This window comes from Trachurus japonicus, chromosome 9 (genome assembly GCF_045865225.1).
Source record: "Trachurus japonicus isolate A0001 chromosome 9, Traja_1.0".
Taxonomy (NCBI): domain Eukaryota; kingdom Metazoa; phylum Chordata; class Actinopteri; order Carangiformes; family Carangidae; genus Trachurus; species Trachurus japonicus.
In genome coordinates this window covers 27,091,221-27,107,712 of record NC_140915.1, presented here as the reverse complement: position 1 = coordinate 27,107,712, position 16,492 = coordinate 27,091,221, and the positions used below count along the sequence as shown (strand labels likewise).

The following is a 16,492-nucleotide window of genomic DNA, read 5'->3' as shown; positions in this document are numbered from 1 at the left end:
TCATACAGTAGCATCAAATGGCTTTCCTTTAAATTGCATTAAGGATGTCTGGGTGTTCACTACAAGTGCTGGATGGTACTGGTCATTCTGAGGTCTTGTCTAGTGACTAAAGGAGACTGGGCCTTTGATGATTGTGCCCCCGAACTATGGAACAGTCTCCCTACATTACTATCAGACAGGCAGCTTCATTAGTGGCTTTAAAACTGTGCTTAAACAGGGTTTAATCAGAAAGCATTCATGATTTTTTTTTTATCCCATATGGAGAATTTATGTTACATAATATCATTGCACTGACTGAGTTTGTTTTTCTTTAGTTTGTAATTCATTTTTTTTCATTCCTCATTTTCTTTTTGTTAAGCACTTGGTAACTTTGTTAAAAGTGCTATAGAAATAATGTTTATTATCTTACTTGTGGCTTTAGAGGTGGGTCAAACAAGCTTGAACTCATTCACCCCCCATAAAAGAACTGCATTGACCTTGGACTGCGTGAGGTCTGAGTCTAAATCTTTAATTGTCTCTGAGGACATTAAAACTGACCCTTTGATCCATGTGAGGACCGCAGTTGTCTGCCACAACATCTGCTGATGTGCAGAAATGTAGACTTATTTAAATTTAGAGGGTAAAGTGTGCCCACTGCTGATAATTCAGTTTATAATAAGATTTATCATTTTAGACCTAAAGCTGAACAAATGAACAAATTTGCCAAATGAACAAATGAACCTGTCACTAAATCCTTGTCACATATTATTAATAGTCATTATGCATATGAATCACTTAAAATAGAAACATATGAATGTCTCCTTTACATTTTGCATACACTTGCACTGTATACTAAATGGGTTGTGCATACCATGTGTGATGTACCCAGAGTAAGAGAAAAATATCGGCTTTGGAGGTTGGCTATATGTGTGATCGTGACTTGGAGGAGGTTATTCTCACTAGGATTATAAAAGTAGCTTGGGTCTTTACTTGAGGCTGTCTCAGAGCTTGGTTTTGAGTGTGCAATGCTTACAGTACTGTATGTCTATATTTGTGAGGTGAGGCTAAGGGTGATTGTGCTCATACTATGTAGTGAGTGGTTTGCTGATGTCAGGGATGCCTGGGGGAAAGCTTTGTTTTAGTTCAGTGGGCACTGAACTAATAAACACATAATAGGAGCTTAACGTCAAAACACTCACGTCGTTCATTGTTTGAAGTATCAGGTTTTGTGCTCTTCACTGTGTCAGTCAGTTCTATTTTAAATGAAGAGATTAAAAGCAATAAAATGTGTTTGTGAATATGTAAATCTGATCGTTGCTGCACTGACAGGAGCAGCAGCAGAGGGAGCACGAGGAGGATATGAGGGCTCGTCTTAGAAGGAGCGAGTCCATAGAGAAAGCAGCAGTAAGTGAAATCATACCTACAGCTAACATTACTAAATATTACTTTGAATTAGCACTTCCTCAAAGACCTGAATGGGCTACGCATTTGCCATGAAAATACTGGATTTTCATGAAGTCTGTTGAATAATTTAAGTGTCCTGCTTACATTGACTTATTGTACATGAATGGATCTGTAGGAGGCAGCAGCATTAGTGTCACAACGATCCATGAACCCGAGGGAATTCTTCAGGCAGCTGTCATCATCATCATCACAAAGTCCCACCAGCCCTTCCCGCACTGGTATGTGGATGTGTGCGATCTTAAACAGGAAAGTTATGTCACCGGTTGAAGATCCAGATGAGGCACAGATTACAGTGTTTTTGATGCACAATATGAATTCTTTTAGTTTATGAACTACTGACATACCGTTTTCTCTCTCTCCAGGCAAACCATTCAGACGATACCAGCGCAGTCTGACAGATACAGCTTTTATCTTCACTAAGGCAGAAGAGAGCACAGCATCTTCCCCCCGCAGTTCTCCCCTGGTCTCCCCTTTCTCCCGATATCCTCCCTCGCCTATCTACCGTTCCATGTCTCCCCCCGCAAGCCTTGATTTCCGCCCCGTCACCTCTCCACAAAGACCCAGCGCCCCCATGTCGCCGCCCACATCACCTCTTCGCCCTGCCCCTCCACTTTCAGCCTTGCCCAGTGTTCCACAAACTAACAGCCAAGCGGAGGCTGTGGATGAGCCCAAACCCCCATCACCTGCAGAACCTTCCGCGCCTCCGGCCTCCCCTAGCCTCTTAGCTTCCTTAGCCTCCGCTTTAATAGAGAACAACTCTTCTAAGTCACATCCAGAGGCCCCACCCCCAAATACCCCGACTCAGACAGAGCACTCAGCTTTCTGCTTTGAGCCTGGTCTACCTCCACAGGCTCCAACTGCACCGCTTCCTGAGAGACCACAGCCAAATACAGGTAGGGTGGAACATCACATCCTGAAGTATTATTTTGGGATCTGATTACACAATGTCATTATTTGTCTTTTTTTCTAACTACTCTGTGGAGTTTTATCACAAAAATAACAAATGCCCATTCAGGGTGATTCAGTGTGAAGGGGAGTATATTACTCTGCTTATTTCTCATTTGTTTGCCAAAGACATTAATCATTCGACATAAAATAATGGTTGTTAAAAATTTTTATTACAGGCTAAAATGACTTAGATGCTTTTGCCAAAAACTACTCCACATACTCCAGACTGTCTAAAGCAGCCAAGACATATGAATCAGAGGCCTGTTTTACAGAAATGACACAGCGCAGAATAATTTTACAGTCCAGTCACAATTAAATATTCCTAAAGTAACCACATATACTCTTACTCATGCCAAGCTCAAGTGAAACGTGCACCCAGACAACCTGGCTTTTGCATTCTTTTTAGTTCAGTTATTCTAACCCAGACATACAAAACCCTATTAAGTACTTTTACAATACGTAAGCTTATCAAATGCATCATTGTTTCGTTTAATTAATGTTATGCCTTTCCAATCAACAGACCTCAACACAGCCATTAATGTGCACACTGAGCTGGTCTCAGACGTTGGCTACAAAGTACAGGCTGTACTGGTGGAGGAAGATGAGGAAGAAGATGTAGAAGAGCTTGAGGAAGATAAGGCAGAAACACAACCAGAGCTTGTGTTCTGTGCAGTTACCACAGAACCAGTTCAGACTGAGGAAGAGGAGCAAGAGGAGAAGGAAGAGGAGATGCATGAGGAGGACAAGGAGAAAGAGGAGGAGGGTTTTCAAAAAGAAGCAGAGCCTGCATCACAGGAGGAGCCGGTGGAAGAGGTGCAGGAGGAAGATGAGTTAAAGACAGAGGGAGAAGAGAATGACCAATCAGAAGACAATCAGGCCGCTGCTGAGCCTGCTGAGCTTTCAGAGAGAGAAGAAGAGACGGCAGTCATAGGTAGACATCGTGTTGTTGTATCCTGTCATTTTGTCTGTTCAAACATTTTGCAAGGAATAATGTGACTGAGCTATAGCTGTCTAAAAATTTAAATGGCATTTGGTAAAATGTAACATAATGACAAAAGGCTACAACATACTCATTATTCCAGATGCCGAGCCAGTTTGTCAAGAAATCAAATATGAGGCCGTCATCCCGTCAACCAATGGGATTACGAATGGAGAGGACACACGGGGACAGAATGGCATAGGTTTGGCAAGAATTCAGTAACACACTATATTGGGATTTATTCGGTGTGCTGTTTGGACAGTGGTGAATGTTTTTTTCACTGGTCCTCCACAGAGCGATCTTTGAGTCCCTCTGACACAGAGCTGAGCTCACCGGAGCTGGCTGTGTGCTACGATCTTCAAGAAGAGGATGACGTCACTGAGGAAAATGAACAGGAGATCTCAGAAAATGGACAAGAGGTACTGTCTCTATAAAGACATTTGTGTCCAAGGATAATCAAATATCCCTATTTAGAGGAGGACATGAATTGATGTTATTACAGTAAAAAAAAACAATTCAATATACACTTTAAAATTAATATTTAAAAATTTTTGTTCAGAAAATCACATACTATTTGTTACTTAGTTCTTCCTCACTGGTGGGGAATATTTTAACTACATTACTACATTCTACATTATTTGTGGTACTCCCAAAACCATTGATTCCTAATGAAGATACATTTCTTTGTTAATGGGTCACAAACATACAGTATAGTTTCCTTTCAAGCTTTATGTCACAAAGAAATAGGATACATCTTGTCTACACAGATCAATATCTTATTTTCAACTTTTTTGTGGGATTGTTGATAATAAGAAAAGAACATTGTGTATTGTTTTTAGATTAAAGTTCATAAGATAAAAAGTTTCCAAAGTCGTTGTTTTTCTTCATTCTGATGTGTGAATTTTCATCAAACTAGACGTGTATTTGATGATTACAACTCTTCTTTGAATCCATTTTCCTCAGGTTTTAGCTGAGCGACAAATGTGTGTCCGAGCTCTGTATGACTACCAAGCAGGTAAGCTGCCATTTAGAGGATAATCGCCACGCATGTGCACATAAAGTGCCTCCACTTACAGTAATTACACTGTGATTAGCGGGTCCTCACCATGTTATCTTGTGGTTCCCACAGAGGACGAGACCGAGATCTCCTTTGAACCCGGTGACATCATCAAGGACGTGGAAACGGTGGACAAAGCCTGGTGGAGGGGGTGGAGCAAAGATGGCCGTCAAGGCTTATTCCCTGCCAATTATGTGGAGACCATATAGACAGACAGTGACACACTAGTTCAGACACACACACACAGACACAGACACACACAGACACACAGACACACACACACACACACACACACACACACACACACACACACACACACACACACACACACATACACTCAGGGACACCATCTCCCCTTACGTTAATGCATGTTTTTACCTTAATCCTCCCACTGAATCTTTGTACTCCCTTTTTTGTTGAAAGGATAAAGAAAAAATGTGACTCTCTGTTTTGATGCTTTTGAGAAAAACAAAATATTCTCTCAAGTATGCAGAAATTACCCAACCTCATTTTCTTGGATAAAATAGCAAAGACCTTTTCCTGGACCAAAATAACTTATTTCCTTTTGAGATAGAGTGGGAATGTTGGTGGGAGGGATCAGATCATGATGACAAATGATCACAAACTTGCTTTTCTTGTAAGAAACACAAACAGATTTTTATAGTGTATAGTCCTCTTTTTGATCCACACATATAACAAGCATTCCATTCTGCTCACCGTTTGCTTTGTGTGTTACATTGCTAAAAAATAATTTACTGCTCTTGACTGGTATACTGCTATATAATCAAGATTCATGTATCAGACATCATCTTATAATCATCTTCCTGTATTTTTTGAGTTATTCTGTAGCTGTCTATGTGTTACTGACAGGCTCACAGCTCATTTTAATTACCCAAACCAGAACAGCAGCATAACTAAAGATAAACAAGCGAAAGAAAAAGGCACTGTATTGACACCTGTATTTCTCTATCATTGTCACTCTTTGGAGTGTTTTTGTTCATATGGTGACACCCTTCCATACATTTTGTGATTATGTCTCATCTTAATTTTTCCCTAGATTTGAAGAAATTAAAACACTGTGTTGACACACAGATATGATATGAAAAGAATCTTCAATTTTAATCTTTTGTAATGTCTTAATACTCTATACGCTGTATATAAAAGAATGTATAAAAAAGTCAAAGATCTTCTCTTTTTCTATACTTGGCTTTGTTTGTATGTTGTATGCTTGTTTGGTGGTATATATGTTCTTTGTATTTACTCCAAACTTACAACTATATAGCTTCTATAAATTTAAACTGCTTCAAATGTTTGTCTCCTCTTTCATTTCTCACAGAAACTATAGGCTAATGGATTTTTGTATCATTTTCATTATTTTTTTAGGTTCCAGATTCTTTCAGATCTTAATTTATAGTGTTTCTAATATTTTGTAATGTGTATACTGTAGGTGTAGGCCTCTGCGTCTTTGTTTTAAAAAAGACACTGCTTCTAAATAAGAACATATCCATTTTGCAGGAATTATACATTGTGCAAAAAAAAGTGTAAAAAAGTAAGGTACATGAGTATTCATGAATAAATACAATTGTAATAGCTCAGTTAGTATAACAACAGACACACAAAAGTCTGATTTTGATTTTTTTCATCACGAAAGAAGACAAATAACACATTTATTTCTCGACGAGAACAGAATATAATGACATTTTCTGCTAAAGCTTTGATTTTATTTGAGGAGTATGTATTGGTAGCAACTTTTGAAATTCAAGTTTCATAAGAAAACTTCATTCCAATAATATGTTGTTCTTATTGTGTTCATATGCATAGACTTGAATACACTGGATAGAAGGGGGGAAAAGTTAGTGAGCTGTAGTGCTATAATTGCACCTATAGGTGGAGACATTGCCTTTTCCAATTAGCCTGTAACAACCTCATTGAGACAGAGCTCATTGAAATGAACAGGTTCCTCAGGACAAAAGGAAAAATATTTTGACAGGCAGAGAGGAGGCTCATTGTTACACACATTTAGGAAGTGGGATATCCAGACATTTCCAAAGCTAAAAATTGCTAATGCTGCTACACCTCAAACAGGATTTTCCCCTCGGGTGGTAATGATTGATTGAAAATGACATTAATATTTCTTAACCACACACCTTTAATATTTACGGAGGAGAGATGGGGGAGTGGGGGAAGGTTATGCTCTTGTAGTGCCAGTTCAATAACAGTGTTTGGCAGATGCGCCACTGTTCTGAAATAGAGAGGTAATGTTTGACATGGGTCTCATCCTGCCTGAACTGATGCCTGTTGACAGACTGACTAAATCTATCCAGGAGACTATTCTGTCTAGGTTATCCCAGAAGGCTAATCATCAGTGATATGTGTGAAAAGGTGATGAGCCTCTTATGAAATACTAATTGGGTTGCAAGGAAAAGACCATGAAAACCTCAAATGAGCAAGATTGAAAGATAGAAAAAAAATAGTTAATCTCAGTTTTAAAGAGTCGGTAAAGAGGTACACTTTAATATTAATATTGTAACACCAATTTATAGCTACATGTGCGTGTGTGCGAACGATAAACAGCCACAGTGAGAGATAAAGTGGGAGAGAGAGAGGACATCTGTGCGCAGAGAACGTGAAGGCAAATTGGTCTCGACAGTTGCATCCCCCCGCCTCCTCTTGCTTTTCTGTATCCCCGTTCCCATGGTCATCCCCACAACTCAGCTCAATCCCCTGTCTCTTTAGATTAAACAGAGTGATAGGGGGACACCGGCTAATGTGCCAATCAACTTTCCCTTTTCTTTGTCTTAAGGCTGTTCCTTCCTTCTGTGACCCTCATCAGTAACAAAAACCCTTTCACTGGGGTGCTAAACTAACAGAGAAGCCCCCACCACACACACACACACACACACACACACACACACACACACACACACACACACACACACACACACACATGCTCCTCTCCTGACTTTCCCTTTATCTCTTATTTAACTGACAGACCCTATCTGACCGGTTGAGGACTGACAAGTGTGGGATGGCCGAGGTGAAGTGGCGGTAGGGAAGTGCCACTCATTGTAGTGTTATCAGCACAAAGGCCAACGACAGAAACCTAATCTGACCTGGCTGCTCATGGCTTGTGGCTTATTGGCTGTGTTTCTGCTCTGAAGCAGATCCTGGCAACCCCAGAGATACTTGGAGGGGAGGATAAGCACAGCCACACAGATGCACACACATGCACATGTATGCATAATGGGAATGGATACACACACACACACACATGAAACACACAACCGCAGACGTCCACTATTCTTAGCACCCATTTCTGAAGAAAACTTCCTCTCCTTGCCACTCCTCCACCTCTGCCTGTCATCATCTAACTAATAGTTTGCTGCAACTTTTTTTTAATGATTAATTATGTGTTTGGGAGAGGTGTCAGTTTACAGGAGACAAAAATCTTACCACAGCATTCTCATAACTCTGTGTTCAGCCTTCTTTCTTTATGGTTCTGTAGCTGCAAGCACCTGTTTGCAAGAGTGAGACTGGGACTTGTTTTTTTTTCTTTTTGGCTGTTCTGCAGGAGGAAACATGAAGGACAGGGTCACCATGTCTCTCCTTAAGGCTTGAGGTTACCCTACCAATTTTTGTGCCAGAAGACTGCCCCGTTGGATCTTTCCCCACTCCAAAGTGCTATGAAGCTCACTGTACCCGTAGCTCTGCTTTCGTAAAGGTTTGGCAGAGCTCGAGCATCCAGCGTTGTTCTGAAAATACTCACCAAGCTCCTGTTTTTCTCCTCCCTTGCTGAAATACAGATCAGTGTTTGTAAGCACCTGTACATGAGAACACTCTGAGAAAATGGGTCTCATTTTCTTTTTGGCTGTTTGGTGTGCCGGGGCAACAGATACCACAGGCAATATTTCAACCATGGAATCAAACATACCCACCGGCAAAAGAAACTCTATTGCGAGACTTGGTGGTGTCTCAGAATGTGAATCCACCACTGATGCTGTTTGCTTTTGAGATGATCTCAAGGCTACGACTGTTATCTGGGAAGAATTTCTCTAAACTATAATGCTTCCTCAACATAAATCAGCTTTAGCTGGGTGATAATTCCGTCTGGTATAAGTCTTGATTAAACCTTTGCTTTTAGACATCTCTCTTGTTCTTGACATTGTCAGTTTCTGTTTTCCCTTTAAAGATAATCTTCAAAACCGCTGAAGTAGATAACGCTGCGGAAGCTCCTGATGGCTCCAGCCAAGATTTTACTGTCAGCATAGAAACCGGCCCATTAACTTCTGAAGCCCTCTTTGGCAAAGCTCCCTTTCCCCTCCATTGCCATCAAAAAGCTATTTCCTTCGGCCAGTACCACACAATCCTAACAATGAACAGAGGATTAGAACATCTTTCTGTCTTGAAGCGAGAAAAAAAAAGAAGTAAAAATGGATTTTAAAAAAATCTCTTTTTACCAGTCATTGGTGAAGACTAGTTGGCAGCATTCCTCCCTGGGATTTTTCCTGACATGATTCCCAAGAGGCGGTTTTTGCTTTTATGATACAATTCCTGCACTTGCAATCAGCCAACATGTGGCATTGTGATCCAATCACAGAGAACCCCCCCTCTCCTTCAGTTCATAAATGGTTAAGTCTCTCAGTCCATTGTGAAGGAATCTTCAAAGTGGTTGGAAACCACAGGGGAACATTGGTAGTTGTTAATTAATGCAACAGACTCCATACAAATGCTTTATTTTCCTGATTCTAAAGATGAAAAAAAAAAATCACGCTTTGAATATAGCAACAGGCTCGTCCAAATATCTTACCTCATCTTTAAGCCGTTACCCTGGACAATGAAATGCTGTTGTTTCCCTGAAAACCATAAGTGATTTTTATTAACTCTGCTGTGGTTCCAGAAGAAATATCTTTCTCTCTGATTTAGGTTTATTGGATTTTTGTTCATACCGATCGTTTATGTTTCCATTCAGTGAATTGACATAAAATGTGTTTTGCTAAAATGATCTTTTTTGGTCTTTATGACTATCATTGAATTTGAAAGAAATGGGAAACATGACAGGGGCTGTGGTAACCGAGAGGCATCTAAAGCAAAATTGGCCAAGATAAATGATGGATAATAGGGTTTAATCTTAAGATTTTCTAAATTGCTTTCAATCCAGTAAATGACTTCAAATGTTTTGGATTGCTTGTGATTGTGCACATTTTCATATTTTTTAATAAACAGCACAGTAAAAAAGAAAGAAAGAAAACAAAACCATGAAGAATAGAAAAATAATGTCAAAGTAAATCATGTCCCTAAAATGAAGACTAAACATTTTCAGGAGTCACCAGTCAACATGCAAATGTAGGTAAAGTCTCGGAGGTCAATTATGGGGTGAGCTGTCTCTTACCCTACGGACTATCAGGGGTGAAAACCCCTGTCCCCTCATGACTCACGCACACACACACTCTGGGTTTCACACACTCTGCCTGTGGCAACACAATCACTGCCAGATGTTGTGACTTTCTCTCAGACAATTCATTTCACAAGTATCTCTGAAGGAGTGATGCCGATGGTGCCATTTGAGGGAGACAAATGTACATAAGTGTGTGTGTGCATGTTGGGGATATGCCGGTGGCAGTGCGTGAAAAGGACACATATGAGATCAGATAGAGTTGAGACTAATTCACAGCCTGGCCTAAGGACACCAAGCAGGATAATGTGAGACATCTTTTCTCACACCATTTAGGCTAAGCCCACAGGGACACCTTGTTTATTTCTTGGCTGAACCACATGATTTCAGGCAAGATGTGTGGTTCAAAAACACAGAAAAAAAACATTGCATCATTTTATGCAGTGAAAGAGCAGAGAAAAGAAAAAAGAAAAAAAAACTAAAAAGCATTTAATTCAATACAAATAAAAATTGTAGCCTACTAACCTAACCAATTCCTGTTTCTTTGCCCTGCCATAAGACAGTAACTTGGTCTTTGCTGTTCCAGTGATTGTGATGTTAACCATGCAGATTTATAGTGGATGAGACACCCAGAGCCAGCCCTTGGCAGCCCAGGCACAGTGCCCGCCCCGGGGGAGGGGGATGATGGAGAGCAAACAGCTAATAATTAATACCATGATTACACAGGCTGCAACAACATAGGGAGACAAACCTTCACACACCCCGGCAGGGACCTGACCAAGACTGATAGCACAGGAGCACGCAAATACACACACAGATGCACGAATGTACAAATACGGGCACGCACACACTGTGTCTGCAGCACACACATCCTAACAGCAACCAGGGGCAGCACTCAGGCAATTAATAGCACAGCATCTAACATCTCTTTGTTCACACAAAGATCAATTATTAAGAAACCACACTGAAGCATTAGTGTGAAAAACTGCAATGTTATTGTTCTATTGAGATTTTACAAGGCCTAGTGTGCCATGGATATTAATTCTATTCTATTCTATTCTATTCTGTTCTACTCTGCTTTGCTCACTGGTACCACTGGTGTTTGCTGTTTCACTGTAAACTGAACACCAGTCCCTCTGTGTCAGTTTGGCTGCTGTGATACAATTTAAAGTAAATAAATCCAGCTTGCTAACCAACCACTAAACCCTACCTGCAATGTGTAGAGCTGATACTATAATTCAAATGATAAAAAGACCATAAAAAATTTGTTTAGGCTGTAACAATACCACCCAGACCCCCCTGAGTGTGCGTGTGTGTGTGTGTGTGTGTGTGTGTGTGTGTGTGTGTGTGTGATTGTAACCTCCCTTCCTATACAGCCATTACCTAAGCCACACAGTAGGATAACAACATTAAAACATCACGGTCACCCTCATTAGCAGCCGGGATGAAGTTGCTTTGATTTGTACGTGCACGCACGAGCTCTACGATGGCTTCCATATGGGCACCCTTTCATTTTTTAATATAACCAGCATCACGTTACTCCGAGATGAGGTGATCCCAATTTCTCCGAAACCTCAAGTATTTTTCTAAATGTGCTCGACATGTCCAGGATTTCCTAGCATTTGAAGAGATGCAGGGGCGGTGTGTGTTTTCACTACAGTGTGGCTTGCCTGACTCCCACTTATGTGTGTGTGTGTGTGTGTGTGTGTCAAGTCCAGTGAGGGAGAGAAAGACAGTTTGTGTGTGCAGTAATATGTATGTTTAAATGAGTGAGTGTGTGTGTGTGTGTGTGTGTGTGTGTGTGTGTGTGTGTGTGTGTGTGTGTGTGTGTGTGTGTGTGTGAGTATAAAGAGATGCCAACCATGGAGGGGCCATGCAGGGCCCACATCCCTTGGCCACCACTTCCTCCCTCTCTGTGCCACATTGACTCTGTTTCCATTACCACAGTGGAAGGAACAATAAAGGGCTGATGTGTGGATGTGTGGTCTACTAGCACAGCAGAGGCCTGGACAGCCCTGGACAGATTGGACTAAGCTAGTGAAACCTGGAGAGCTTTGTGTGTCTGTGTGTGTGTGTTTGTGTGCATGCTGAGATCTGTACTGTATCTGATGACTTGTCAGACACAGGAGAGTGGATTATTACTGTATTCCTTGATATTTTCCCATCCTCTCTGTTTTAATCTACTTCCTATATAATGGAGTAAAGCCACATAATTATGATACACCATTCACAAAAACTGGCAAACTTGAGATATTTATTGTGTATGTCTCCACCCCATCTCTTTGGAATCCAAACAGAAAAATAAAATGACGGGAAATAAGCCATGACATTTATTTTGCCCATTTGACTGCAGTTTTAGTTTCAAATCAAAGCCTCCCCTGCATGTGTCTGCAGCATAAAAGAGTTAAATCATAGCTGAAACTGAAATTAAATTAGATGAAAAACTTAAACCTGGCTGTGGTATCACTGAAAAAAATTAGCTTACGATACAGAAAAGAGTTTCTCACCTCTTTGTTTCTTTGTTTAAGGAGATGATGACACATTTGATCCTGTCTCGCAGCATCACATGTCAACATCCTCATGCCCTGTCACTCTGACAGCTCACAGCCCGCGAGGCAAAGGATCATGGGTGCTGTGTCAGACACAGTGGGGAGGTCGGAGGAAGGCAAGCTAAATGCACTATGTGTGTTTCAGTGTGTCACTTTGTGCGCATGGGTATGTGCATGTGTGTGTGAGACGACGTGAGTGCGTGCATGTGTGTCACTCTGAAGGGATGGATGTATGCCAAAGGCGAGAGCAACACCATGTCAGAGTGCTAGCAGACGATGCCCATTTCAGATACACTAATTCAAACAGTCAGCTCAGCCATGAAACCATTTCCTCCCATGATTTCTCCACTCCCTTCCTCTCTGCTCCACGTGCGTCAGCAGGGTATTGCAAGGTGTAGCAACAGTCATACCTACCTTAAGCGTAAGTCAAAATGTTGTTATCTTGAGATTATCAGGTTGTTGCTGCCTCCAGGAAAGTGGATACTGAGCTTCAAAGATTTCAACACGTGTGTTGAAAAAACATTGTCACCCTCTCATTCACTCATTCTCCACTAATTTTTCAGGCTTTTCATTTCATTTGTCAGCCACTACTCAGACGTTTTAGACAGTTTTACCATGAGCACTGCAATTTTTCACAAAAATTCACATAGTACAATGTGTATACAATGATACAAAATAAATAGTTTTAAGAAATTATTCTTAACATTGTTTTTAAAAAAGAAGATCTTAAGCTTGACACATTTAGCTCTTATGATGTTCTATTTGCAATGGAAATTAAATATTATTTTGAAAGTTTGTCTCAACACTGTTGTCAAAGATCTAACTGATGAGTTGCACTGCTGCTGCTTTTCATTTCCTGTCCAGCTCTTCCCAAACAGCTCCACACAGTGTTATGCATAGAGTGTTTATGTGGACGGTCTGATCCTTTTCTCTGGGTAATTATTAATTATTTACCTCTGAGCAAAAATGTAGTACCTCTCTCTCTGTCTCTCTCTATATAGAGAGTGCGTATACAGTACATATACACATATGTAATCTTAAAATGTTAAATAATTATTTCTTGCATAACCAAATAACAATATACAGTATTGTCAGTCAACAGTAAATGTGACATGATGTCCTTGTAAATCAAGTCAATAGACATTTGTGGCAATGAATTTCCATCGTTTATAGTTTGAGAGAGTGGGCCCTGCTATGTCTCTCTTTGAAGGTCTTTAGGCTTATCAGTGTTTTGATGTGAGATCACAATTGCTGGATAAACTATCAAAGCTGCTGGTCATGACATTCTGAAGTCGACAGGGTGAGTGTGGGGTTATTGAATTTCTTGGCTTCATTTGTATAGTGCTCTGCAGATGGGTGTTCCCTTACATTGAAAAAGATTTTATATAGAATAGATAGAAATTTCTTTCCACTTAACTGATAGATGGATTTATGTGTTATCTGCCTGCAATGCATATTTTTGTCACATAGATATAATGTATACACAGTAAGTGTGAAAATGTTTTTATTTACATATATTTCCTCAGGGTGTGTTTACTTAACCTGTAAATGTACTTAACTGTGTATCAAATGGTAATTAACGGTTCAGAAGGCAGTTTCTCCTTCAGTGTTTTTCTCTGTCATAAAGCGTCTGTTATCTTTCTAAGCCCACATTTGTGTTTTTTGCCATTGAGTCAGTGCTTCTTTTGCTGCTGTTGTTCAATCTCAGGTCCAACTTCCAGTCCACAAAACCACAACTATGACCATAACAGTCACACACTGCCCAGTCCTTATATGGCACGCACCGGTTATTTTACCAGAATCATCCATTCAAATACATTTTCTTTTTTTTTTTCATTATTCAATATAAACAGAGACAAAGAAAGAATCCTCAACACTGAGTTTTCTACTTCTTAACTAAGCTTATGTGGTCTTCATTTGTTGACACGGTGATGTCTACTTCTCAGTGACAAATGCTGAAGACTACTTTTCTCTGTCAATGTGGAGATTTGGGAGGTAAAGTTACGATAAAAAACAGCATGCTAGCATGCATGAGACAAACGTCATTGCCATGGTAGCAATGGTATTAAATAAATAAATGACTGGCTCTACAGTGTAATTGCCCATTAAAGGCTGGAACACTGCACGATTATGAGATCTGTCCAACAAAGACCATTCTGTAGTTTAAACCAGAGAGCAATCATATAACATAGAGAGCTAGTGTGGAAATTATGATGGCCTCATGCAAAGATATGAATAGTAGGCCCGTAATAGTTGTGGCTTTGACTGAATGATCCCCTTTGAACCAACAGTTGGTTATAGCATTGCCTTCAAATCGCTTAAGCTGTCCGCCACTGTCAGACAAAACGAGTACCACCTACTTTCAGTGTTTTGGTCAAGATATAATGCGTTCCACAGGTGTAGGAGACTTGGGGTAATTGGTAATGGGCAGCGGTAACTGGGGCCCCTGTGTGCCACCTGGAGAATCACACTGCACCCGCCAACCACCATCTATTTGCTCCCCCTGCACCCACCCTGAGTCCCACACACACACACACACACACACACACACACACACACACACACACACACACACAGACACACACACACAGACACACACACACACACACACACACACACACACATGCACACACAGTAGTCGCAGAAGGATGTTCCTTGGAAGCAGCAACAGTGAAAACTGGCTCTCGATGTGGATGTATAAATAGTCCCCACACTGCACAACATGTTCTGTTTTGATGTAATTATGGTGCAGGAGAAGCTTGGTTTAGCAGAGAGCGCTCTTGGGCAACCATTGTGGGGTCTTTAGCAAAGGATTTGGTGAGGAAAACGGTTGCACCTGGCTCAGTGCGCTTTGGAGAAGGGAGGAAAAGGAAAGTGAAGACAGAGACGTAAGAGTGACACAGACAGAGAAGAGGTGAAATACAGAGAAGGCACGCTCTCAAACACACACACATGCACGCAGACACACACACTCTCACACACATACACAGACACATGCACACTCGTGCTCTCACTGTTGCAGGAACACCTGGACTTGATGAGGGCCAGATGTTCTGGCCAGTTAGACCTGCTGTAAAGTGGAAAACAAAGAGGACTGCGGGATAACACAAGCTGGGGCATGAAGCAGATACTCTATCTATAATCTCATTTAAATGGATCATTTAGGCCCCCCACGCCACTCATGCCAACATGTTGGATTGATTCAGTTTGCACAAATCCCCTGAGAATGATCCACTTGTTAACAAAAGTTGAGGAGACAGACGTTTCATTGGCAGACTTTGCCTCTTTTTCAGGCAAGCAAATGAAAGATAAAATGAGGTAATGCTCACTGTGCTAAGAAGAGAGGAAGAGGCTCAATGTGATGTTCTAAAATGTGTACAGGTGACAGAATGCAGGATTGTTTTAATGTGACCTGGAGTTACACTGTCCTACAGGGAAGGATCACAATTTCTAAGAGTCGTCTGAGGCAGGTTTGGAAGCAGGAGTCTGTGTGCTCAACACAAGGGGGAGCACTTATCCTTTCCCTGTGCTTTCCAGACTGCACAGCTTCACAGTGAAGCAATCTTTTCCAGTCCATTGTTCCCTCTTATAAATCATGAAGTCCTGAGTCTGTGTGTGTGTGTGTGTGTGTGTGTGTGTGTGTGTGTGAAAATATACTGAACACAACCTATCAGTCTAATCAACCTAATCACACCCACCCACACACACACACACAGAAAATATGGATTTTTTTGTGTGATTGTACCTTCAACTCAAACTTTTCTAAAAACTGAGCATTCTTCCTGAATACTGAAAAATGTATACAGCCATCTATATCATATGTAGATGTTTTGAAAAAACAAAAAACAACAAAAAAATAAAATAAAACAACACTTCTCAAACACTGACATGAAAGCTGTAACCTTTTCAGGGCATGTAAGGCAACTGTAGTAATTCCAAAACACAATGGACCTCAGCACGCTCCCTCTTAACACTTGTTCAGGCCTGTGGCATTGAATGATTTGAATTCTTACTCTGGTGAGTTTCCCCCCTCCGTGAATTAATTAGTCTTTGCCAAAGCGGGCCACATTTGTCATTCGAATTTATGCTAATGAGTGCCGAGGTCTCGTGGAAGAGCTGATAGG

The 16,492-nt window shown here is 40.8% G+C and overlaps 1 protein-coding gene across 2 annotated transcripts in view; it reads left to right on the top strand.

Moving 5' to 3' along the window:
- The window catches only part of LOC146981643 (uncharacterized), a 30,392-nt gene extending 24,657 nt beyond the window's left edge, over positions 1 to 5,735 (top strand). For both annotated transcript variants that reach the window (XM_085787072.1, XM_085787071.1), the window contains 8 exons: positions 1,309 to 1,383; positions 1,559 to 1,661; positions 1,806 to 2,336; positions 2,912 to 3,322; positions 3,474 to 3,572; positions 3,665 to 3,789; positions 4,334 to 4,385; positions 4,500 to 5,735. In XM_085787072.1, the coding sequence (XP_085643198.1) occupies positions 1,309 to 1,383; positions 1,559 to 1,661; positions 1,806 to 2,336; positions 2,912 to 3,322; positions 3,474 to 3,572; positions 3,665 to 3,789; positions 4,334 to 4,385; positions 4,500 to 4,636 (1,533 nt within the window). In that variant the 3' untranslated portion in view covers positions 4,637 to 5,735. The remainder of the gene's footprint in view (positions 1 to 1,308; positions 1,384 to 1,558; positions 1,662 to 1,805; positions 2,337 to 2,911; positions 3,323 to 3,473; positions 3,573 to 3,664; positions 3,790 to 4,333; positions 4,386 to 4,499) is intronic.
- Positions 5,736 to 16,492: the final 10,757 nt, after the last annotated feature.